The sequence below is a fragment of the Lithobates pipiens genome, unplaced genomic scaffold, assembly GCF_037356315.1.
Source record: "Lithobates pipiens isolate NorthernLeopardFrog02 unplaced genomic scaffold, aLitPip1_a1.2 Scaffold_8, whole genome shotgun sequence".
Taxonomy (NCBI): Eukaryota; Metazoa; Chordata; class Amphibia; order Anura; family Ranidae; genus Lithobates; species Lithobates pipiens.
The window spans coordinates 96,954,670-96,979,870 of NW_027507903.1; the positions used below are offsets into that span (position 1 = coordinate 96,954,670).

At 42.3% G+C, this 25,201-nt stretch overlaps 1 protein-coding gene across 2 annotated transcripts in view; it reads right to left on the bottom strand.

The window, feature by feature from the left end:
* OTUD7A (OTU deubiquitinase 7A) overlaps window positions 1-25,201 on the bottom strand; it is a 413,079-nt gene that overhangs the window by 182,745 nt on the left and 205,133 nt on the right. For both annotated transcript variants that reach the window (XM_077473039.1, XM_077473040.1), the window contains one exon: window positions 3,984-4,137. In XM_077473039.1, coding sequence (XP_077329165.1) covers window positions 3,984-4,068 — 85 coding nt within the window. In that variant the 5' untranslated portion in view covers window positions 4,069-4,137. The remainder of the gene's footprint in view (window positions 1-3,983; window positions 4,138-25,201) is intronic.

Genomic DNA, 25,201 nt, shown 5'->3' on the forward strand with positions numbered 1-25,201 from the left:
ACTGTGAGTGATAGGTATTATGATGGGTGGTGACAGGTCCTTTTTATTGGGGAGGGGGGGGGGGGGCAATCAGTGTGTGCTGGTGTACACTGTAGGCAGTAACGAGATGTTACCGCAATCTCCTCCTCACACACGATCGGTGTGTGAGGAGGAGAACCTGGTAACATCTTGTTACTGCGGTTTGTTTACATTTAGTGATCGGCTGTGAAAGGATCACAGCCGATCACGTGGGTAAACAGCTGGCCAATGGCTGTTTACCACCGTCAATGACAAGCAGTGTTCCCAGGAACATGCCACAGACGTGCACGCGCAGCGCGCTCTCGATCACGTGCATGCGCATGCGCCGTGCACAGTGGGGGTGGAACTATCTGTGATATGAAGTCACGTCCGATCACGTGGTAAACAGCCATACCCAATGGCTGTTCACCCCCCTCAGTGGCGAGCGGTGTCTCTGTGACAGGAACAGGGATGCGCGCACACGATCGCATGCATTCCCTGTTTACATTGGAGGATGTCATATGATGCCCTCCCGCCACAAGAGCCGCGCCGCCTGGCCGTCATTTGACGGCCGGCAACTAGTGAAAGAGGGTTAGCTGGAGATCAGCATAAATTTGTTAGTGTATCTAAATCTCCTAGTACATCTAACACTCCCCCCCCCCTAGAATGATAATGTTGCTGTCCAAAGGTACCCCCTGCGCTCCTCCATCCAGAGTGGGGACACTCTAATACAGGAGGTGTTTTACTGGGCAGTTCACCAGGTGAAAAAAGCCTAAAAAAAGAAAACTGATGCAGTCACCACATCTAATGATTTTGGGTTTAATAACACTTTTATTAAATGTTTATAATTTGACTGAAACTTATAGAATATGAAAAGTATAATTCTCATATTACAACCAGAATTTGGAAATAAAGACATCAAACAAAATAAATCACTAATCAACAATATAACTTGCTTTAAGTCACCTTAGGAATCGCAGTAGGGAAATATTTCTGCTATGTCTGCTCTTCTCAGCAGAAAAGCAACTGATGCATGTACTGTACATACGTAGGTTTATTAAAAATAGATGAATTCTCATTTCCGTAAACCTGCAACCTCATCTGAAATGGTCTCTGTTATATATACAAGCTGTCGTTAGTCATTTCTTACACCTGCCTAAATGGGTTGAGTACAACTAAGAACACCGTGTACACCGAGACTTCATGATGAAGATGGGGCGATGCTGCTGGAACAATCCGAATCTGTACCAACAAACCTCAGACATTTAAAATCTGTAATCAAACATATAAAAATAAGAATCTCTAAAGGAATAATGCAGGAAACCAAAATCCAAAATTTCAATGCACAAAACGACTCATCCTTCTTACATCTCTTTTGAATCAATTGGATGGGACAATCAATGGACGTATGACCAAATCTGTAGGACCAGTACCAAAAAATACAGGTTTAGAGTCCAAGTCTAATCATATTGTAAATGAGCAAAGTACAATATGACCTCTACTGACACCAATCAAGTACAATAAAGTACCATGTCATCTACAGACACCAATGATAGGCGACCATTCCTCCCAAAGGCACCAATGATGGGGACCATTCCTCCTACAGACACCAATGATGGAGGACCATTCCTACCACAGACACCAATGATGGAGGACCATTCCTTCCACAGACAGCAATGATGGAGGACCATTCCTCCCACAGACACCAATGATGGAGGACCATTCCTACCACAGACACCAATGAGGGGGAACCATTCCTCCCACAGACAACAATGATGGAGGACCACTCCTTCCACTGACACCAATGATGGGGGACCATTCCTCCCACAGACACTAATGATGGGGAACCATTCCTCCCACAGACAATGATGGGGCACTATTCCTTCCACTGACACCAATGATGGGGCACTATTCCTCTTACAGATGCCAATGTAGGGGCAACATTCCCCCCACACACAGCAGTGATGGGGCGCCATTCCTCCTACATATACCAATGATAGGGCACCATTCCTCTTACAGACACAAATGATGTGGCATCATTCCTCCCACAGACACCAATGATCGGACACCATTTCTCCCATGGACACCAATGATGGGGCACCATTCCTCCCACAGACACCAATGATGTGGCATTATTCCTTCCACTGACACCAATGATGGGGCACCATTCCTCTTACAGATACCAATGATGGGGCACCGTTCCTCCCACACACACTAATGGTGGGGTACCACTCCTCCCACAGACACCATTGATGTGGCATTATTCCTTCCACTGACACAAATGATGGGGCACCATTCCTCTTACAGATACCAATGATGGGGCCCCATTCCTCCAACACACACTAATGGTGGGGCACCATTCCTCCTACAGACACCAATGATGTGGCACCATTCCTCTCACAGATAGCAATGATGGGGCATCATTCCTCCCACTGACACCAAAGATGGGGCATCATTCCTCCTACAGACACCAATGATGTGGCACCAATCCTCTCACAGACACCAATGATGGAGCACCATTTCTCTTACAGACACCAATGATGGGACGCCATTTCTCTTACAGACACCAACGATGGGACTCGATTCCTCCAACAGACACCAATGATAGGGCACAACCATTCCTCCTACACACACCAATGATGGGGCACCATTTCTCCCACAAACATCAATGATGGGGCACCATTCCTCCCACAAACACCAATGATGGGGCACAATTCCTCCCACAGATACCAGTGATGGGGCAACATTCCTACCTTGAATACCAGCAATAGGGCACTATTCCTTCCACTAAAACCAATGATGGACATTGCTTTCACTGACACCACAGCATTTTTTAACAACTGGCCCCTTTGTTCAAAAAGTTTGGAGACCTAGGGGGAGAATGGCATAAAAGCAATATTTTTGGCAGAGTATTCAAAGTATTCAGGTCTGTGGATTGTAGCGTGCTATAGAATGTTTTTTTTTTTGTCATTGCTTATGTATATCGGGGTGACATTCAGATGGCACGTATATCCATGTATTGTAGTAAAGCACAGTCAATTGCGTGTTTTATCCCTTATTGCTGCAATGTACAAGTGTAAATCTAACCTCAATAAGTCATCAGAATGCAGTTTAATTTTGCTTATTTCGGTAGACAGTGCAAAGTGAACGAACTCTGCATATAGTGTAGTGACCCAAAACCTCCCATCTGATCCTAATTGATCCTGCTGCAGTAAACAGAACATTAATTGTACAAAGTACAGCAGATCTTAGCGTCAAATATTTCAAAGTACAGTACTGTGTATATTTTTGGTTAACAGGCTCTGTCTTTGGCAGGTAAATCAGTGTACACATGATCGATAAAATGTGCTATGAAAAATACAAGAGTGTGGCAACTCAGTATATACTGTTCCTGCCATTAAATAATAAATCCATAGGGTATCCCCTATATATAATTTACTGATCGACTGGAACTGTCATGTACACTGGTTACTGAAATGTGACTTAATAATATAAAGACATATATACATATATACATATATATATATATATATATATATATATATATATACTGGAAAATACTTTATACGGACGTGAACTGTATTCATTAACATTTTGTTGGTCAGGCAGTTCATATCTGAGTTTCCAACATAGAAGTGGGTAGTTACTGTGTGTATTATGAACCAGATTGGCACTGGAGGTTGGAAAGGACAGTTTGTAGGAAGTGTAGAGGAAGAACACAGCAGTGTGATTATGCTCCTTTGTTGTCCAATGAGAGGGCAGGTGACACCATGGAGCCTCAAACCTGCAGCAGGAGACAGGGGTGTCACCTTGCAGGCTTTGCAGTGTTGCACTGGTGATTACATAGAGTAGGTAGAACGTTTTAAATTTTTGGCAAGTAAATCCATTCCTGTGTTATGCCATCTGCTGTTTGCCTGGACTACTTTTTAAAAAACAACAACGTAACAACACAAGAAATACAAAAAAAGTCAGGTAAGTCACCTTACCTTCCAGCAAGTCCCTTGCCAGACCAGGTTCAGCCCCTGTAGACCGAACAAAGTCTGACAGGACTGAGTCCATATCCAGAGTCATGTGATCATGTAGTGACGCTGCTCGCCCAGCAGCAGCAGGACCAGAATGATGCTAGTAAAATGATTCCATCTGAAATACAGAACAAAGCAGACAGGTCAGTCTCATACCAATAAAATAATAAGGTGTCATTGAATCAAATCGTTATCAGATTTTCTTCTGATTTTGTCTTACAAAAAGCAGAAGAAAAAAGCATGACCATTAAATCCTGCATTTTCATTTTTCAGTTGCATTTTTAAAAGTCCTGCATTGCATACTGCATTTTTGGTGTGGTGAAAAAAAAAATGCACCAAAAACGCACTTCTCCATTGAAATGAATGGAAAAAATGAGGCAAAAATAAATCATGGTAAAAATGGTTGCATTTTTTGTTGCGGTTTTGGAGTTACCTGTCTTTTTCACAAGTGCAAAGCACACTAGAAATGCAGCTAAAGCACATATACATGTTTACCATGTTATTGCAATGGAGCAAGTGTGAAAGCAGTCTATATGGCAGCACATTGTGAACCGTACAATTTGTTTTGCCATAATGATGTGCACATTCACAATACCAAAACATCTTTTGTACTAAGCAGATATATCAGTGTAGAGCTGCACGATGAATCGTCAAGAATCGTTATCGCAATTTTTTCCCCGTTGCGATCCTGACAAAAGCGTTTCACGATTCTTTCTATGCAAAGAATTCTCTCTGCTCTTCTGAAGCCACAGTCTCAAAAGAAAGGAAGAAAAAAAAAAAAAACAGGCAGTCTGCCAAGAATCACAACATTCTTTAGCAGTGGAACTTAAGTATAAACATTGTAACAATTTGTGAAAGGAATAGACTGTGTGTAAATGAGGAAAGTTTAACCACTTAAACACTAAACCTTTTTCTAACATTTGTTGTTTTCAACTTAAAATATATATTTTTTTGCTAGAAAATTACTTAGAACCCCCAAACATTATATATATATTTTTTTTAGTAGAGACAATAGTGAATAAAATGGTGCTTGTTGTAATATTTTATGTCACACTGTATTTGTACAGGGGTCTTTCAAATGCAATTTTTTGGAAACAAATTACTTTAATGAATTTAAAAAAAAAAAAAAAAAACAGTAAAGTTAGCCTATTCTTCTTTGTATAATGTGAAAGATTTTACGTGGTAAGAATCGTGATCTTTTTTTTTCAAGTATAAGTTTTATTAAACACCAACCAAGGGAAAGGTCCCGACATTACAGTCAGAATCGTGATCTTTTTATGCAAAGCAAAAATATTGTGATTCTCATTTTGGCCAGAATCGTGAAGCTCTATTTCAACGCCTGCCTTCTGATTCTAAAAGAAAAAAGGGTGCACCAGCTTTGCGCATTACCTTTGCAACACTTGAGTTTATTAAAAATATTTTATATATATAAAAACAAAAACTTCATTCTCCATTAGAGACATACGGTATGTCACCAGACATCATATACATACAACAATTTTACTGACAATTGCGCGGTCATGCAATGTGGCTCCCAAACAAAATTGACGTCATTTTTTCCCCACAAATAGAGCTTTCTTTTGGTGGTATTTGATCACCCCTGCGGTTTTTAAAAAAAACGCATTATTTTTACTTTTTGTTATAATAAATATCCCCCAAAAATATATAAAAAAATTTTTTTCCCTCAGTTTAGGCTGATACGTATTTTTGGTAAAAAAAATCGCAATAAGCAATTATTGATTGGTTTTTGCAAAAGTTATAGCGTTTACAAAATAGGGGATATTTTTATGAAATTTTTATTAATAATTTTTTTTTTTTACTAGTAATGGCGGCAATCAGCGATTTTTATTGTGACTGCGACATTGTGGCAGACACATCTTTGACATTTTTGACACATTTTTGGGACCATTGTCATTTATACAGCAATCAATGCTATGCAAATGCAGTGATTCCTGTGTAAATGACACTGGCATTGAAGGGGTTAACCAGGGGGAGGCAGTGTAGGGGTTAAATGTTCCTAGGGGCGTGTTACTAACCGTGGGGGGGGGGCTGGGCTTTGTGTTAGTGAACACTGATCTCTGCTCCAATCACATGGAGCAGAGATCAGCATCACTTGTTGGCAGAACGGGGAGATGCTGTTTACAACGGCATCTCCCTGTTCAGCCGCCCTGTGAGACGATCATGGGTATCCCCACGGTGATCGAGTCCGCGGGACCCACGACCAGACTCACGGGGGTCCCGACCGGCACAGGGCGGCATATAAAAATGGACGAATGGACGTACCTCCACGCCAATATGCCTGCCCGTGCCATTCTGCCGACGTACATCAGCGTGCGCAGGTCGGGAAGTGGATATATGTCACGGGGGGGGGGGGCGCAACCAGGGATCGGGAGGGCCCTTTATGGTTTCTTGTACTGGGGCCCTGACCTGAAGGCGCCAGTTACATTTCCAACTATAAGGCTTTTTGTCCTTACCCAACCTTCAACTCATATTTCTTCCGATTATAGAATTTAGAATTTGTTTTTAGCATATTAAATCACACACAGATCATAATAAAATAGTGTAGCACTACTCAAACAACTAAATCATGTGCTCAAATCAAAGGACCTGACTCACAACATTGCCAAAGAGGTTGGTAAAATTGCAACTGACCTTAGAGGGGAGATTAACCTACTTGGGGAATGCACCGATACATTAGAAAACAAACTTGATGAGCTTGTTCAGTATGTGCATGTCCTAGAAGAAGATAATGCTGGTATTAAACACACAGTCTCTCAACTCCAATTGCAACAAGAAGATTTGGAGAATAGGGAACGCCATCAAAATTTAAGGATCCTTGGTGTCTCTGAAACTATCAGTGACAAGGAACTGCATCTATATCTTCTGGCCTTGTTTGTCACTTTGGCACCCCATATCCCGGATATTGATTGTCGCCTTGATAGAGCTTGCAAGTCTCTTGCCCCAAGCCACCTCCTGGCTCTAATCCAAGAGACATTATTGTTTGCTTTCACTAATAGGAAAGCAAGGAAGCTCTCACTATTGCAACATGTAATAAATCTCGCATAGACTTTAAAGAGGGATTCCACCTAAAAAAAAAATATTAAAAGCCAGCAGCTATAAATACTACAGCTGCTGACTTTTAATAAATGGACACTCACCTGTCCCGGGTTCCAGCGATGCCGGCAGCCGAGGCTGATCGATCGCTCGGCTCTCGGCTGCTGCCATCACCATTCTAGGTGAGGGAATCAGGAAGTGAAGCGAATCGGCTTCACTTCCCGGTTCCCTACTGCGCATGCGCGAGTCGCGCAGTGCAATAGGAATTGTCCGCGCTGTCACTGGGACCCGTGTGTGTCCCAGCAGACAGCGCGGCAGGACAGGAAATGACATAGACTCCCATGGGAGTCTATGCCCGGAAGTGGGTGTAAATACCTGTCTTTGACAGGTATCTCCACCCCTCTCCCCCTGTAAGGTGCCAATTGTGACACTGGAGGAGGGGAGGGTTCCGATCAGTGGAAGTTCCACTTTAGGGTGGAACCCCGCTTTAAGCACTCTAAGATTCAAATACGCCCTGTCATCACTCACCTACAAAACCACCAAGTTACCTACCGCTGGGGTTTCCACTTTCGCCTATCTGCCTCTAAAGATAGTGTCCTGTTCTCATTGAGAGACCTCCATGAGAGTGAAGCCTTCATTTGCAATTTGGGACTTCCACCCATTCCTGAGGATGAACTTCAGCTTCCTGTCCCAAACCCAAAGCCACTTGACACCAGCCAAGATCTGGACCCCCAGATCGCAGAAGGCTTCTTTAACTCTTCAATGAGCTACCCCTTCCAGATTTCCCACCTGATGACTCCCCACCTCCAGCAGATCTTCAATTTCATGGACAGACAGCGACTAGTTTGTCTAGGCTATGGACTCCAATGCTTGAGTCATATACTGCTACCTTGAAGATCGCTTCTGCTGTCTTGAGGTTTTTTTCTCCTTTGTTACTCTGGTTGTCTCCCTCTGAAGTTTGTTATATGCTTCTAAGAGAAGACAGGACCTCACGTTTGATATTGCAGGTAGCCAAGCACCTCACCATAGTCCTAGGCTTTTGCCTTGGATTCCTGAAGATGTTTTTTCCTTCAGGCCTCTCAAAAAAAAAATTCTTGGAATTTTTTCTATTTTTTTTGTTGGGAGGGGTGGGGGGTTCAGTTATGCTTCTATGCACCATTTCAACATGCTTGCCTTAGTGTATTTCACGTTTTTTGCTCCATGGATCAGTGTTTGTCTGACTATTATTTGTACTACATTAGCTACATGCCTCTATGATATAGAATGGCTCTTACAGTCTTTTCTTGCAATGTGAAGGGCTTGAATTACATTCAAAAAAGATGGATAGCCTTGAAGGAATTCAATTTTTCCAGAGTGGATGTTATCATGATTAAGGAGACTCATTTCCGACCCGGGGGTTCTTTCAAGTTTGCCTCCAAGCATTTCCCTACTGCTTTTGTGGCATCCGACTATTAACTATTGACCCATCTCATTATTAAATTCGGATTATAAAATATTTACAAAAAGTCTAGCCAACAGACTTTCTCTATTGTTGCCGTCATTAATACATAGAGATCAGGTAGGCTTTGTTCCAACAAGACACGCAGGGCATAACACAAGGCATACAATAGACTTGATAGATCTCCTAAGACACAACGCTCTGCCATTGTTTTAAGCTTGGATGCACAAAAAGCCTTCAATTGCTTAAGCTGGCCATTTATGTTTGCAGTCCTTTCCAGATATGGGTTCTCGGGTCCTTTCATTCAGGCTTTAAAGGCTCTATATTCAAAACCTTCTTCCCAAGTGTGGCTGTCTTCTCATCCGTCACAGACGTTCCCCCTGAATAACAGCACCAGACAGGGTTTCCCTCTTTCACCCTTGTTTTTTATTCTAAGTTTGGAACCCCTTGCTTTGGCCATCAGGTCCCATCCTGACATTCGTGGGAATTGTCTAGCAGCCTCTAGACAATGTTGGAGATGTAATGAAGCTACTGGCACCCACTATCATATATTTTGGGAGTGTTGCTCTATTAGCCCTTTCTGGGTTCAAATCCAAGAGTTCTTGCAGAAGTTACTGAACACCCCCATACCTCTGAGCCCCATACACTTACTATTAGGCCTCCCTTTTTCAGGCATCTCTAAAGCCTTAGAGAGATTAATGTCTTTCATTTTACTAGCTGCAAAACGAGTTATACCTAGATACTGGCTATCCACTTCCCCTCCTACTTTCCATCAATTTCTTTCTACAGTGGCTGATATTCGATGGAACATCTAACTGCATTGATCAATGACTCATTACCTTCTTTTTATAAGATTTGGAAAGTTTGGGATGAATCTGAGTACTCTCCTGAAAATAATGAATCTTAAATAATTGTCCCGTATACAACTCCCGTTATGTTTCTGGTAACGTTTGCGATCTTTGGTCTCCTTGGTGCTATTTATTTGTTATACTGTCTTCATAGTTCTTTGATGTTTTATTTATTTTTACAATTTTGCATGGTATGGTACATACAGTGGTGTGAAAAAGTTTTTGCCCCCTTCCTCATTTCCTGTTCCTTTGCATGTTTGTCACACTTAAGTGTTTCGGAACATCAAACCAATTTAAACAATAGTCAAGGACAACACAAGTAAACACAAAATGCAATTTGTAAATGAAGGTGTTTATTATTAAAGGTGAAATAAAATCCAAACCATCATGGCCCAGTGTGAAAAAGTGATTGCCCCCTAAACCTAATAACTGGTTGGGCCACCCTTAGCAGCAACAACTGCAACCAAGCGTTTGCGATAACGTGCAATGAGGCTTTTACAGCGTCCTGGAGGAATTTTGGCCCACTCATCTTTGCAGAATTGTCCTAATTCGGTTACATTAGAGGGTTTTCGAGCATGAACGGCCTTTTTAAGGTCATACCACAACATCTCAATAGGATTCAGGTCAGGACTTTGGCTAGGCCACTCCAAAGTCTTCATTTTGTTTTTCTTCAGCCATTCGGTGGTGGACTTGCTGGTGTGTTTAGGATCATTGTCCTGCTGCAGAACCCAAGTTCGTTTCAGCTTGAGTACACGAACAGATGGTCGGACATTCTCCTTCAGGATCTCTTGGTAGACAGCAGAATTCATAGTTCCTTTTATCACGGCAAGTCTTCCAGGTCCTGAAGCAGCAAAACAGCCCCAGACCATCACACTACCACCACCATATTTTACGGTTGGTATAATGTTCTTTTTATGAAATGCAGTGTTCCTTCTACGCCAGATATACTTGGACACACACCTTCCAAAGAGTTCCACTTTTGTCTCATCGGTCCACAGAATGTTGTCCCAAAAGTCTTGGGGATCATCAAGATGTGTTGTGGAGAAATTGAGACGAGCTTTGATGTTCTTTTTGCTCAGCAGTGGTTTTCTCCTTGGAACTCTGCCATGCAGGCCATTTTTGCCCAGTCTTTTCCTGATGGTGGAGGCATGAACGCTGACCTTAACTGAGGCAAGTGAGGCCTGCAGTTCCTTGGACGTTGTTGTGGGGTCTTTTGTGACCTCTTGGATGAGTCATCGCTGCGCTCTTGGGGTAATTTTGGGCGGCCGGCCACTCCTGGGAAGGTTCACCACTGTTCCATGTCTTCGCCATTTGTGGATAATGGCTCTCACTGTGGTTCGCTGGATTCCCAAAGCTTTGGAAATGGCTTTATAACCCTTTCCAGACTGATAGATCTCAATTACTTTCTTTCTCAATTGTTCCTGAATTTCTTTGGGTCTCGGCATGATGTGTAGCTTTTAAGGATCTTCTGGTGGACCTTACTGTGTCAAGCAGCTCCTATTTAAGTGATGCCTTGATTGTGAACAGGTGTGGCAATAATCAGGCCTGGGTGTGGCTAGAGAAATTGAACTCAGGTGTGGACAACCACAGTTATAGTATGTTTTAACAAGGGGGGCAATCACTTTTTCACACAGGGCCATGATGGTTTGGATTTTTTTTCACCTTTAATAATAAACACCTTCATTTACAAATTGCATTTTGTGTTTACTTGTGTTGTCCTTGACTATTGTTTAAATTGGTTTGATGTTCCGAAACACTTAAGTGTGACAAACATGCAAAGGAACAGGAAATGAGGAAGGGGGCAAACACTTTTTCACACCACTGTATGTGTTGCTGACCTGAGATGAAAAACCTTATTATTTGACTATACCATGATCCTGATATGTCACACTCATCTGTATATGTAATGCTTATTTATGTTGAAATGCCCTATTCTTTGTATCACATTGTAAGATTTCTAAAACTGTTATAAACAAACAAATAATATATGCTGTATCACATGCTGTTCATACTTACTCAGTTAATATGAGATTAATTTTCTGTATTCTGCCTAAAAACCTGGATGCCCCTGCTGTTCTCTATCCCCCTCTTCCAGCTAGAGATTTTTCAGAGCAATGTTGGCAGCTCTGCACATGCTCAGTTTTCAGTGAGTTTCTATGTTGAGCATTTCCTCCCTCTCACATCTGAGCAGCCCATGTGACTATAGAGTCGCACATGTGGGTGTATACAGAGTGGTAAATGACAGCCCAGTCCCTCCCTCCTCCTCCATGCCCACTAACCAGCTGAACACAATGGGGATGGGATATTGCATGTAGATTGATGGAGGCTTCATCTTCCTCCTATTTCAAGACACAGGCTGGAGGGGTGTGACACAGCCCGTGACTGGCAGAAATCTTGTCCAAACCATGTTAACCTTAATAAAAATTGTATTTCAAATATATAGTTGTATGATAATTTAAAACAGTTTACTGATAATATTTATTTATTTTTACTCTGTATATATATTTTTTTTATATTTTTTTATTTATTTTTATTATGAACATGTGACCAGCAGCAAAGGACTAGAAGCTCCTCCTGCTTATGTTTCCCTGCAGACAGGCTGGGAAAGATCTGGGTCATGTGACAGTTGTATATATTAATTAGGAAAAAGGTACTTTGATTTTTCCAAATAAAATAATTACAGTGCCATCATCCACATACAGTAATAAAAGGGGCAATGTCAACGAAAAAGTGTGTGTTTTGTATCACTTTCAAGTAGATCCAAACCCAAATCATTCTTTTGAATGCTTTTACATGTTAAACTAACTTTGAAGTAATCAGATTTTTTTTTAAATCCACAGATTTCATTAAAATAATACCTTATGATCCTGCCAAGGGTCATGTTTAGGCATTGACTGGTATAAGGAAACATGTTTTCCCTAAATGGTTTTTCTGTGTTGTCACCCTCTCTACTCGAAGCCTATAAGTGGCTGTGCACACGCTGTGCTAATATCATTGTCTGGAAGCTGTCCCAGAGCAAAGACATGTAGCTACCTCTGAAGAGAAGCATGTAAACAGGAGGTAGCTAAAAGAGGCTGTGGGAGATCAGCACCACAATTTTCTAAAATGAAATAAATACTGTATGTTTATTAAAATAACGTAAACTATTAAAAAAATATTTGATAAATAAATACATTATTAAAACAATGTATTTTTCAAAAAAAAAAAGGATATGGTAATTATTTATGAATCAAGTTAAAATTTACATCTAGTTTAAGGGCTTGTTCTCACCCAGATTTTGTGCGTGTTTCCCACACCGTGTTCAAAACGCACTAGGTGTGCACTGTGATGCAGGTGTCTATATAATGCTAATGGCACCCCAAACGCAGATCACAAATGCAGTGCTTTTTGCTTGTATGATGCAATCCGGTGCAGTGCATTTTTGGAAAGTAGTGCATGCATTTTTGGTGCAATGCAGTGTGATTTCAGCCCACTCAAATGTAAGGGCTGAAAAATCGCACAACTTTGAGTCTCATAGGAACGCAGATGTGAACTAGCCCCAAGGGAACCTGCACACTGTACTGATGTGTGAATATCAGACATTCCTGGCAGAAAAAAATGAAAATATGGGCTGTACATCACTTGTGCATATTCACACACATTTGTGTGCACATGTAGAAATTCTTCTAGTTTTATTTTATTCAAGGGAGTGTGCCATATGCATTTATTTGCACATATACACACATATGTGCAAAACGATAGTGACTGGCAACATAGATTTCTGTATATTTTTTTACTGATCTATACACAGAGTATGTTTACGTGCCTGTGTGAACAGGCACATTGAAAATAATGGTCTGTATTTACAAAAGACATGTATGCCTAAAACTGCTGCATTTTTAGGCAGCCGTGTGCAAGAGGGCAAATTGTGCAATGTAACCCCTAAGGCCCCTTTTACATGGGCTAGATCTGTTTTGCTCAGCAGGAGATCTGCCCGCGGATTCCCTTCTGCATTAAGAGGAGCGGCCGGATGACAGGTCCGAGTCCGCTCCGCTTATGTAGAATGGACACAGAAACAGCCCACTCTGCCCACTTCAGATGGAGGGGAATGGATCTCCTTCTTTTTTTTGTCAGATGTGACGGATCGGAGGTAGCTGGGTGTTAACTATTCAGAAAATTTGAATCAAATTCAAACAAGACGAATTTCAAAAAGGAATTAAATGAATTTAACAAATTTAACTAAACTAAGTTATGTAAAATGATGAATCGAAACAAAACAAAATTATTTTTTTTCCATTCTGCAAATTTCTACACAGCACCATACACATTATGCAAGCAATTCACCAACTGAAAGTAAGTGAGTCAACGCTCACTGACATTGGATGAGATCTATATGTAATAAGTTAGAAAAAAAAATAATAAAGATAAAAATATGCAGACTGATGAAAACAGAAAATACAATTATAATAGTGAATCAAGTCCATGTAGTCCATCAATGGGTGAAATCACATGATGACAAGGCCAATGGGAAAAAACGGCAGGTGATGACTGGATAGAAATCACACAAGACGGAAGCTCATTAGGTATGGGATTCCCTCAAGAACAGAAATAAAAGGAAAAAACAGGCTGCCTTCTTTAGCCTGATGAAGGAGACAGGGCCTCGGAAACACGTTTCGGCCCGCCCCCTCCCCTCCCCAGCTTATGTGCCTTGTCTTGTTGCAGCTTATTCTGGTGCGTGTGAGCCTGTGACACCGCCGCTCTCCTGCACTCTTATGCAGTGGGTCTAGGCTTGTGTGAGTGGCTGTCTCGTCATCTGGCCATTTACCTCGGGTCACTCAGCGTGGGAGTCTTGGAGTTTGCTTATGCCATTAGCCCCAGTTGTCATCTCCAGTGGGTCCGGACATTCCTAGCAGCCCTCCAGTCTACCATCTTGGATTACCACGCATTATCCCACAGCACCTCTACATCTAGTGTGCAAGATTTTTAGATGTAAGTGGATATTGGAATAAAGTGTTGTTGTTTTTATCCACAATGACCTGGTGCCCTGTTTTCTCTTTTTATTTAGCATCATACATATTACTTATGTGTAATGTTGTGTTATTACCTGCAGGCATCTGCATCTACTCAAAATCCCCCATGATGTGTCCCCTTCACAGCCTCCACATGTTGCCCAGAGCAAATGCGGAGGGTTGCACTTGCTGCCTGCCCCCTCCTGCATCTTCCACCATCCATAGAACTTACTACACACTGTTGTCATTCAACTGCTCCATTCACATAACTCAGTGCATCATGGGAGTGTAGTAAACCAAGTTCTATGAATGGCGGAAGATGTAGGAAGGTGAGTGACAGAGAGAGAGAGAATGCTCTAGGCAGTACCCAATGGCTGGGAGGGGACACAATGTTTGACTTCAATGGATGGGACTCTTCTCATGGGTGCACGCCTCGGCATGCCAGCCATATGATATTCATGTCAAAAGAAAGTGGCTGCACACCAAAATACTAATGCCCTGTACACACGACCGGTTTTCCGGTCGGAATAAACTCTGAAGCTTTTTCCAATGGAATTCCAAAGAAATCCCGCTGAAACTGTCTTGTGTACACAGAATCACACCAAAGTCCGACCATGAAGAACGCAGTGATGTACAACACATGCGACGGGACTAGAAAAAGGAAGTTCAATAGCCAGTAGCCAATAGCTTCCGTCTCGTACTTGCTTCAGAGCATGCATAGTTTTTGGTCCGTCGGACAAGCGGTTTTCCTGATAGGAATTGGTCCCGTCTGACTTTTTCTGTTGGACATTCCGCTCATGTGTATGCGACATTAGACCCCTTTCACACTGGAGGCATTTTTCAGGCACTACAGCGCTAAAAATAGTGCCTGCATAGCGCCATAAAAATGCCTCAGCTGCAAACCCAGTGTGAAAGCCTGAGTGCTTTCACACTGGGGCGCTGCGCTGGCAGGGCATCACAAAAAGTCCTGACAGCAGCTTCTTTGCAGCAGTGTAGGAGTGGCAAATATACTAATCCTCCACCGCTCCTGCCCATTTAAAACAATGGGGCAGCGCTGCCATACTGCCAGCACAGCACCGCTGCAGCAGTGTTTTGCAGGCAGATTTAACCCTTTTTTGCCCGCTAGCGGGGGTTAAAACCACAAATAGTACTGCTAAAATGATGGTAAAGCGGCACTAAAAATAGCGCCACTTTACCACTGACACCCGGCACGGCTCAGTGTGAAAGGGGTCTGAAAATCCATTTATTGAAAAATTCCAGCAAAATACCTGACACGCACAATAGCTGGTACAGAGGTTAACACGCTTCATAGTTACATTGTGCTTGCTCACACATGTAAGCACAATGTAACTGTGAAACGTGTGAAACGCGTTAACCTCTGTACCAGCTTTTGCATCTGTGGTGTGTATCATGTATTTTACTGGGATTTTGCAATAAATGGACTTTTGGTATTTCAGTGTGCAGCCACTTTCTTTTTATATAAGAGGGGAAACAACACGGGAAATTTTGTGCAAAAGCTGCTGTCTGCAGGCCATGGGATACGCACAGTAGCGTATTTAGGTTTTGTGCTGCCCTAGGCCTGACTAAACTCGTGTACCCCTTAATTTTAATTATGACCCACCCCTATCTGTCAAGGCCACACCCCTTGCTGTTTAAGAGCTACGCTCAAATTTTCAAGTGGGGACACTAGTTCTCGGGGCCTGGGGGGGGGGGCGGCAATGGATTCCCTTAATTTGCATAGATTTCCTCTCACTTCCTGTTTGGCTATGGGGCAGGAAGTGAAGGGAAATCTCTAGAATGGGACAGGAATGTTAAAAAAATAAACTGACAGGGGCTATAACCCTCCTTAACTCTATCCAAAATGGAAAAAAAAGTGTTGTCTATAGTTCTACTTTAAGCACAAATTTCTGATAATTTTATAGAGAGGACTAAGACGATATAACCATGATAATGGTGCAGCAGAAAACATAGCACACAGTGAGGAAGGTTTGTGGTCCAGGATGATAGGACAGTCAAAATCAGAAGCTGTGCCCCCCCCCCGCACAGTTGTGGAAAGCCGGCAGCCCGCATACTGGAAGCAGTGCGACCGTTTTATGGGGGCGCTAGACTAATTTGCCTCTCAGCCCAGTATGCCCCATAAAACTGGCGCTACACTAATAAAAAAAGACTAAACACAAAAAAACATGCCATACAAATAAAATAAGCAAGTACAATCCAAACAGAGTAGTTTATCAATGGAAAAGCAAATCAAGGCTGGCTGCCAAGAAGCTGCTAAGTGTGTCTTTGAAAAAAAAAAAAAAAAAAAGGACATTTTAACATGAAATGATCTGAAAGGAGTCTTGGGAAGTCTGGTTTCCTTTGCTGAATAGGCGATCTCTATTAGAAGGGAAAATACACAGTGTGCCAATGGTTAGTGCTTACCGTGGGCTGCCTGTACCATGCTGCTTCTGCTCAGAAGAGCAACAAATGCTGCTCTGTGTGACAATGACTCATTGGCGACTAACAGAAAAGCTGAAGGGAGCTCAGATATAGCGGCTCATATGCAAATACACACTTGTTTTTCAGCATTACTCGGAAATTGTGATTCTCGACATTTCGACTTAATGTATTAGCAGTCAAGCTTCATTGTATCTGAAGGGGGTTTAATTACTGAGAAAGTGTTGTCCATACTTGCGATGAATGCAGTGCTTACAGGAAGGGGTGGACACAAAGGATTTGCAATTATTTTCGTAATTTGACGTTCGGTGTTAGCATTGTCGTACAAGTTCCGTCTCAATGTGTTCTAATTGGGAGAACGGTTTTATTTAGATGTATTCGTTACAGGCCTCGGTTCATAGTAGAGACAGGGTGAATGGATGTCAGCATACAGATCATTGCTATCAATGAAAAACACAATATAAAATGCTGGATAGACCTTGGAAGCAGTATGATCTATTGTATCCGGCATTCAGGTGAGAACATTCACATATGAAAAGCTGTTCAAGCTACATTCACTGAATCCAGCAAGTAGGTACAACAGCCAAGGGCACCCGAGAGTAAATACCAGCCAAAGCAGAGGCAGGAACTTTATATGACCCCCCCCCCTCCCCCAACAGTTATAATCCATTCAAAGAATAAAAAACCTAACAAAATATATTCCTACACAATAAACTGCATGAATCCTGCAAATGAAGGAAAAGAAGAAGCCATAGCTTCTGCTGTACCTATTGATAGAAAGAATGCTATAATATGACCAGGGCATTGAAATTCTATAATATGATTCAGGGTCACTTTAGGCCAGGGGTGCCCAACCAGTGGCCCGGGGGCAACATGTGGCCCACGGGGCCCTCTGATGTGGCCCTCGACCTCCTGCTTTAAGATGGCAGGTTGGCAAGCCCAGATCATGGGTTGCCGACCAGTCATCCCAGAGCAGCAGTTTTGTGAATGAAGCCACTGGTAGTGGAAGCAAGTGGCTGCGGAGCAGAGCCACATAAGCCAATGCTTCCTGTATAGCGCCCACTCCTGTCACAGGCGGAGTGATACCAAATGCACTCCACCTAGGGCCGCAACAGTCAGTGATATCTTAATGGAAGACAGTTATTAAAGGTAAGTTTACTACTAAATTCACAGTAGATATGGATATATCTGTTTTGCAGTGGTTACTGGACTGCTTTCAAACTGATCAGTGCACCTGCGGGTTACCTGCATTGAGCCATAGATTTCTGTTATTACCTGCAGGTTTGTTGCGCCTTCAGAAAGTGCGCCACACCTGCAGGATATAATAGAAGTTTATGGCAAAGTGCACCTATCCCGAAGAAAATCCACAGGTTCACTGCGCTGCACCCACACTTTGGGTAAATAGTAGTGCATCAGTGTGAAAGCAGCCTTAGGCCCCTTTTACATGATTGGTCAGACGCAACCGGACTTACTATTCACCTGTATGGAGCAGCAGATGTAAACGGACTTGTGTCTGTTTACACCCGCCTACCTAAAAAGAAAAAAAAATAGAAAGGGATCTGCCCCTTTTGTCTGGACGAATCGGATTGGATCAGAGGGCCCATAGAGTAGAGAGGGCTGTGTCTGTGGACACGGACCTGTCATCCTCCTGCTCCGCTCATTGTGGCCTGCGACCAGTTACCAATTCACTTAAATGGCCATCGCTCTTCAAAAGGTTGGGCACCCCTGCTTTAGGCCGCTTCCAGTCTGAGCCAATTCTGACATCCCTCTCCTACATGCAGAAAACTACTTACAACCCTCAAACATTATACATATTTTAAACAGAGGCCCTAGAGAATAAAATAGCAGGTGTTGCATATTTTTTTTTTTTTTTTTTTTTCACAAAGTTTTATTATGATAGAGTAGTCATACATGAAAATACAGGCAATGAATAAGATATCGCATCAAATTAGGCATGACAGGATAAGTCATCGAAGCTTAAATAAACAACTAATAGTTCAATAGCTGAACACAAATCTTAACCAAGTTCCAAACGTGGAATAAGTCACATCAACCATCTTAGTTGTGTTGCATATTTTTATGTCAAACAATATACGCGTGTCGTTTTTCAAATGTAATTTTTTTGGAAAAAATACATTTTGATGAATTTTAATGCACAATAACACAAAATAATACCCAATTTTCGGGGTAAAATATAAAACATTATGTTACGCCGAGTAAATAGATACAAAACATGTCACACTTTAAACTTGCGTATGCCCGTGGAACAGCACCAGACTACAGTACCTAAAAATCTCCATAGGCAACAGTTTGAAAGCCTTTACAAGTTAGTGTGGAGTTACACAGGAGGTCTGGTGCTAGAATTTTTGCTCCCACTCAATGTGTACATTCGCATTTGTGCATGAGCACGGGGGAATAGGGGTGCTTAAAAATGTTTGTATTATTTATTTTATTTAAAAAAGTAACATTGTACCTTTATTTACTTATTTTTGATCAACTTTATTGCTATCACAAAGGATGAACAATATCCCTTGTGATGACAGGCCCTCTTTAAGGAGAGATCTGGTGTCTATTAGATCTATTAGAGCAAACCAAGATTGGTTTGATCTCACACTTATACAAGCGGGTAATGGATTGTATTACCAAGCCGGTAATGGCTTGTTTACATTTAGAGACTGAAGGCAGAAATGACAATCCTCTTTGCTTTCCGGTTTATGACAACATCAGTTCCTCCCACCACGTCCCAGGAACCAGATGGCACCAGTCACATCCTTGTTGAGCTCCCTTAATGCATGGGAGAGCCCGGTAAATGTGGCGGCAGCAGCAGTGGTGGGTGGGACCACCACCTGTAATGCAGCGGTTCCATAACCACTAGGATTACTTTTACCATGAAGGCAATCGCAGCAATGACCGAGATATCACTCTTCCGATCCAGCGGCAAACTTTTATGTCACTGGAAGAGAAGTGGTTATACTGTGTTTCCCCAAAAATAAGACCTAGTTTTATTTCCCAGGAGAGCTGCAATATAAGCCCTACCCTGTAAATAAGCCCTAGTTTAAAATGCTTGTAAAATCCTATAATCCACTCTATTTTAGTAGTATATGATGTACAATGTGTGTGTTTCTGTAATATAATTGTGCCAAATACCTTCCATACGGCCCCCCACTGCAATGCTCGGGATGGGGAAGAGAGCTGCGGCGGGGCACGGAAGTACCAAGCGGAGCTATAACGAAGGTATTTGGCACATTTATATTACAGAAACAAACACATTGCAGATTATATAATACTGTAATAGCGTGGATTATAGGATTTTACAACCATTTTAACTCGGTTCACATGGAGGATTCCTGACAGGGAAGGGACTGAGAGGGAGAGAGAAGACATCACATTACCCCTGAAAATAAGCCCTATTGTGTCTTTTGTTGCCAAAATTAATATAGGACCCTGGCTTATTTTTGGGGGAAACACAGTACATAGTTACATACATAGTTACGTCCAGCTTGGACTAATGTAGTTATGCATATACCATACCTGGCCAAAGCCCCTGGAAGCTGGAAATCACTGAAATAGACACCAAATACTCTGGGATCTCCAATTGCTTCCAGATCCAGGCTGAGTTGCTGCCCTGCTGCATTCTGAACACAAAGTGTTCTCTGATTGGATAAGGTGGATATTGTTAGGTTACAGCCCCACTTCTCCACCTCGTCCAATCAGAGAACGCTTTGCATTCATTCAGCAAAGGCAAATCATTCAATGAATGGCGCCCATGCAAAAAGTCCGACCTCCTGTTTTTAGAATGCAACAGGGTAGCCACTCAGCGCAGGACATGCAAGCAAGTGAAAATGACCGGAGTAGTGGTGTTGACTATACATAGATACATTGGTCAAAGCTGGACCAATGCAACATATCAATAAAATATCTATACCTGTAATTCATCTTTTAAAGCTGAACTCCGGGAAAGTTGAAAATTAACATCTCGTTTAGGTCTAGCGGGCATGGAAAAGTAGACTTACTTACCCAATCCTCCGCTCTTCTGCACTGCTAGACTTTTTCCCACAGCCTCTTCACCCCCATGCTCTGTTTAAGGTCTCGATCTCATCAAGATTGATACATGATCCATAGTCCTGCACTGAACATAAGGACGTTGAGGGACCGTCCACCGCCGGACCATAGGAAAGTCTTGTCTACTCGGGGAACAGACAATTTAGAAGCAGACAGTTCCTGCTTGGTCTGAGTACCCGTGGACAGCAACAGGATTCTATAGTCCTGCCTGGAGCGATACTAATTTGGGAACATAAGGTGACTTTCTGGATAAGCGGCATAGCTTCCCTAGGAACCAACTATGTTTCTACAAATGTCCAAGTTGAATATCGGCTGTACAGTACATTAAAAGATACCATATAAAATAATAACCAAGTAAAGTAACACAGGAAAGATTATGGTCAAAATGCAGTTACCCACAGCAAGGAATCAGAAATAATATCTATATTTAAATGAACTGACATTTGATTTATTGATAAGGGTTAAGCTGGCCATACACTAGTAGATTTGTATGAATATTTACATTAACATGAAAACTCTTAACATGAACAAGTCGAATGTCATAAAAAAAAAAATTGGTTTTATTATTAATTATTATAATTATACAGGATTTATATAGCACCAACAGTTTACACAACAATATAAAGGGGACAGTACAATTAAAATACCATTCAATACAGAAGGAATAGGAGGGCCCTGCTCATGGAGCTTATAATCTAAAAGGAGGGGAAGTGATACAAAAGGTGATATCTGCAAGGGAGGATCGGATGGAGGTGACTCGGGTACAGTTCTTAGGTGGAGGTGGGGTAGGCTTCCCTAAATAAATGAGTTTTCAAGGATTACCTAAAGATGCACAGGGTAGGAGCTGGCCAGACATACTGGGATAGGGAGTTCCAGAGGATGGAAGAGGAGGCGAGCATGGGAGGAAGTAACAAGCAAGAGCAAGGAGCAAGATGTCTTGGGGGGAGCGGAGAGGACGATTTGGGTGATATCTGCAGATGAAGTTGCTGATGTAGCTGGGAGCGATGTTGTGGATGGCTTTGTACGATGTGGTTAGTATTTAGAATTGTATACATTGGGCTACCAGAAACCAGTGAAGAGATTGACAGAAAGGACAGCAGTCACAGATCACTTAGTAAGGTATATTAGTCTAGCAGCAGCATTCATAAGAGATTGAAGGGGGGATAGCCTGTGCAAAGGTAGACCAGTGACAAGGGAGTTGCAGTAGTCAAGGCGGAAATAATCAAGGAGTGAATACGTTGTTTTGTGGTGTTGTTAGGAAGTGGCGAATTCTGAAATGTTGAGGAGGTTAAGGCAGCAAGATTTAGCCAGTGATTGGAAGTCAGGGCCAAAGGAGAGGTCAGAGTCTAGGGCAGTGATGGCGAACCTTGGCACTCCAGATGTTTTGGAACTACATTTCCCATGATTCTCAACTACACTGCAGAGTGCATGAGCATCATGGGAAAAGTAGTTCCGAAGCATCTGGGGTGCCAAGGTTCGCCATCACTGGTCTAGGGTTACACTTAGCACCCTGGCATGTGTGGAGAGACCAATTGGTGGTGCCGTTTATCTTAATGGTAAAGTCATGAGGGGATCAGGGAGGAGCAAAATATTACAAGCTCAGTTTTAGAAAGATTGAGTTTGTGGTGAGAAAGTGATGCGACATTTATACTGATGTGTCGCTCAGTAAGTTTGTGATATATGAGGGGTTCAAGGGGGTGCGTTGGGGAGTGGAGAGATAGAGGTGGTATTGGAAGCCATGGGAGGTTATCAACCATCCCAGGGAAGAGGTATAGAGAGAGAATAGGAGGGGCCCAAGGACGGAGTCTTGGGGTACCTCAACAGAAAGAGGAAAAGGAGCTGGTGTTGTATGTGACACTGGAAGGTAAGAGGAGAACCAGGAGAGAGCAGAGCGTCAGAGGCCAAGAGAGTGGAGTTTATTGAAGAGGAGTGGGTGGTCAACTGTGTCAAAGGCAGCAAAAAGGTCTAATGCCGTGTACACATGAGCAGAATGTCCGACAGAAAAAGTCAGACTGAAGTTTTTCATCGTATATTCCGATCGTATATGCCGCATCGGACATTTTTTTTCCCCGAAATTTCTGAAGGACCTAGAAATAAAACATATTTTAAATATTTCCGACAGAACCAATTCTTATCAGGAAAACCGCTCGTCTGTATGCTGTTCCGATGGACCAAAAACAACGCATGCTCTGAAGCAAGTACGAGACAGAGGCTATTGGCTACCGAACTTCCTTTTTAGAGTAATGTCATACGTGTTGTACGTCACTGCGTTCTTAACGATCGGACTAAGGTGTGATCGTGTGTACGTATGACAGTTTCAGCAGAACTTCGTCGGAAAAACCTTCATCCTTCAACTTTTATTCCGATGGGAAAACCGGTTGTGTGTACGCGGCATAAGAGTATGAATATGGAGTACTACCCGTTGGTTTTTAGTATTCAATTCTAGAGTGGATGGACTTTCTTGAATGAAAACAACATTCAATGTTAGAAATTTGTTTGTTCGAAAAATTTCCATCCTGTTACTTTGAATTTTCTTGTGACTGTGGTTGTGATTAATAAAGAGCGTTTATCACCTTTCAATAGTCCTAATGCCACGTACACACGATCGGAATTTTGGTCAGAAAAAACTCTGATGGTTTTCCCGACGGAATTCCGATGGGATTTGGCTCAAGCTGTCTTGCATACACACGGTCACACCAAATTCCGACCGCCAAGAATGCGGTGGCGTACAACACGTACAACGGGGCTAGAAAAAGGAAGTTCAATACCCAGTAGCCAATAGCTTCCATCTCGTAGTTGAATCTGAGCATGCGTGAGTTTTTGCATGTCGGAATTGAATACACACGATCGGAATTTCCAATACAAAGTTTTTCCATCGTGAAAATTGAGAACATGCTCTCAAATTTTTTCTGTCGGGAATTTGGCCAGCTAAATTCCGATGGAGCATACACACGGTCGCATTTTCTGATGAAAAGCTCTCATCTGTCTTTTACTGGCTGAAATTCCGATCGTGTGTACGCGGCATAACAGTCAGGTGTGGACATTTAGAATTAAACAGCAGTAGGGAGGGGATGATTGAGCAGTTACTGATTATCCTTGATGCTTCTCTCCCCCTCAATGAAGGAATGGGTGAGAAGAGTAGTAAATTGCTCCAGTACCAGACTGCTTAATACAATAAACCTCTATAGAGATAACCTCTGGAAAGGTCTGAATATGTGCCTGCAAATAATGGGATCATCTCTTCCCTAGTTAGCATCCACCTGATTTTGCACCCACTGCAGTCTTGCCTACACACGCTGGACTGTCAGAGAGATGATGTATAGAACGATGTAATAAAAGGCTGCAGAAGCACCAGGGAAAGCCTGAAGCATCAGAATGCAGAGGATTTCTGAGACTGAAATTGACAAAAAAATAGACTGGATTTACTGACTTTATTACACTATATTGCTTTTAAGGTCTGAACACTAAAGAGATTCACAGAATCTAGTATGAGAACAGATAATTTAGCTTTTCAGTTACCCCACATAACCTCATCATCCACAAATTGTACTTGAATACCCCTCCTTCACCATGATAATCTCTGAAGAAGGCTGGCCTTTTCTGTGCTAAAATCTACCCCCTTCAAAATCAACAGTTTTCTATATGTTCTGGGTCCTTTATGAACAAAATGCTTCCAGGTACTTGCAATGCGCAATCTGGAGGGTGTGCCTTTGGCAGTAAAGCGGCGCTATTTTTAGTGCCGCTTTACCGCCGTTTTAGCGGTGCTATGCGGCCACTAGCAGGGAGGTTTTAACCCCCGCTAGCGCCCGAAAAGCGTACATTACCCCATTGATTTCAATGGGTAGGAGCTGTTTAGGAGCGGTGAATACAACGCTCCAAAGATGCTGGTAGCAGGACTTTTTTCACCGTCCTGCTAGCGCACCGCTCCAGTGTGAAAGCCCTCCGGCTTTCACACCGGAGTGAAAGGGGCCAGATTTTTTCAGGCGCTTTACAGGCACTATTTTTAGCGCTGTAGCCTGAAAAACGCCCCAGTGGGAAAGGGGCCCTGAGGACCGAAAGATTTTCCCCCTTAATGACAAGGCCATTTTGTGCGATACGGCACTGAGCCGATTTAACTGACAATTGTGCAGTCGTGCGACTCTGTACCCAAAAAAAAATGATGTTCTTTGTTTTCCCACAAATAGAGCTTTCTTTTGGTGGTATTTGATGACCTCTGCGGTTTTTATTTTTGCGCTATAAACAAAAAAAAGAGCGACAATTTTGAAATTTTTTTTTTTTTTTTAACTTTCTGCTATAATAAATATCCACCCCCCCCCGCAAAAAAGTAAAAAAACTAATTTCTTCATCAGTTTAGGA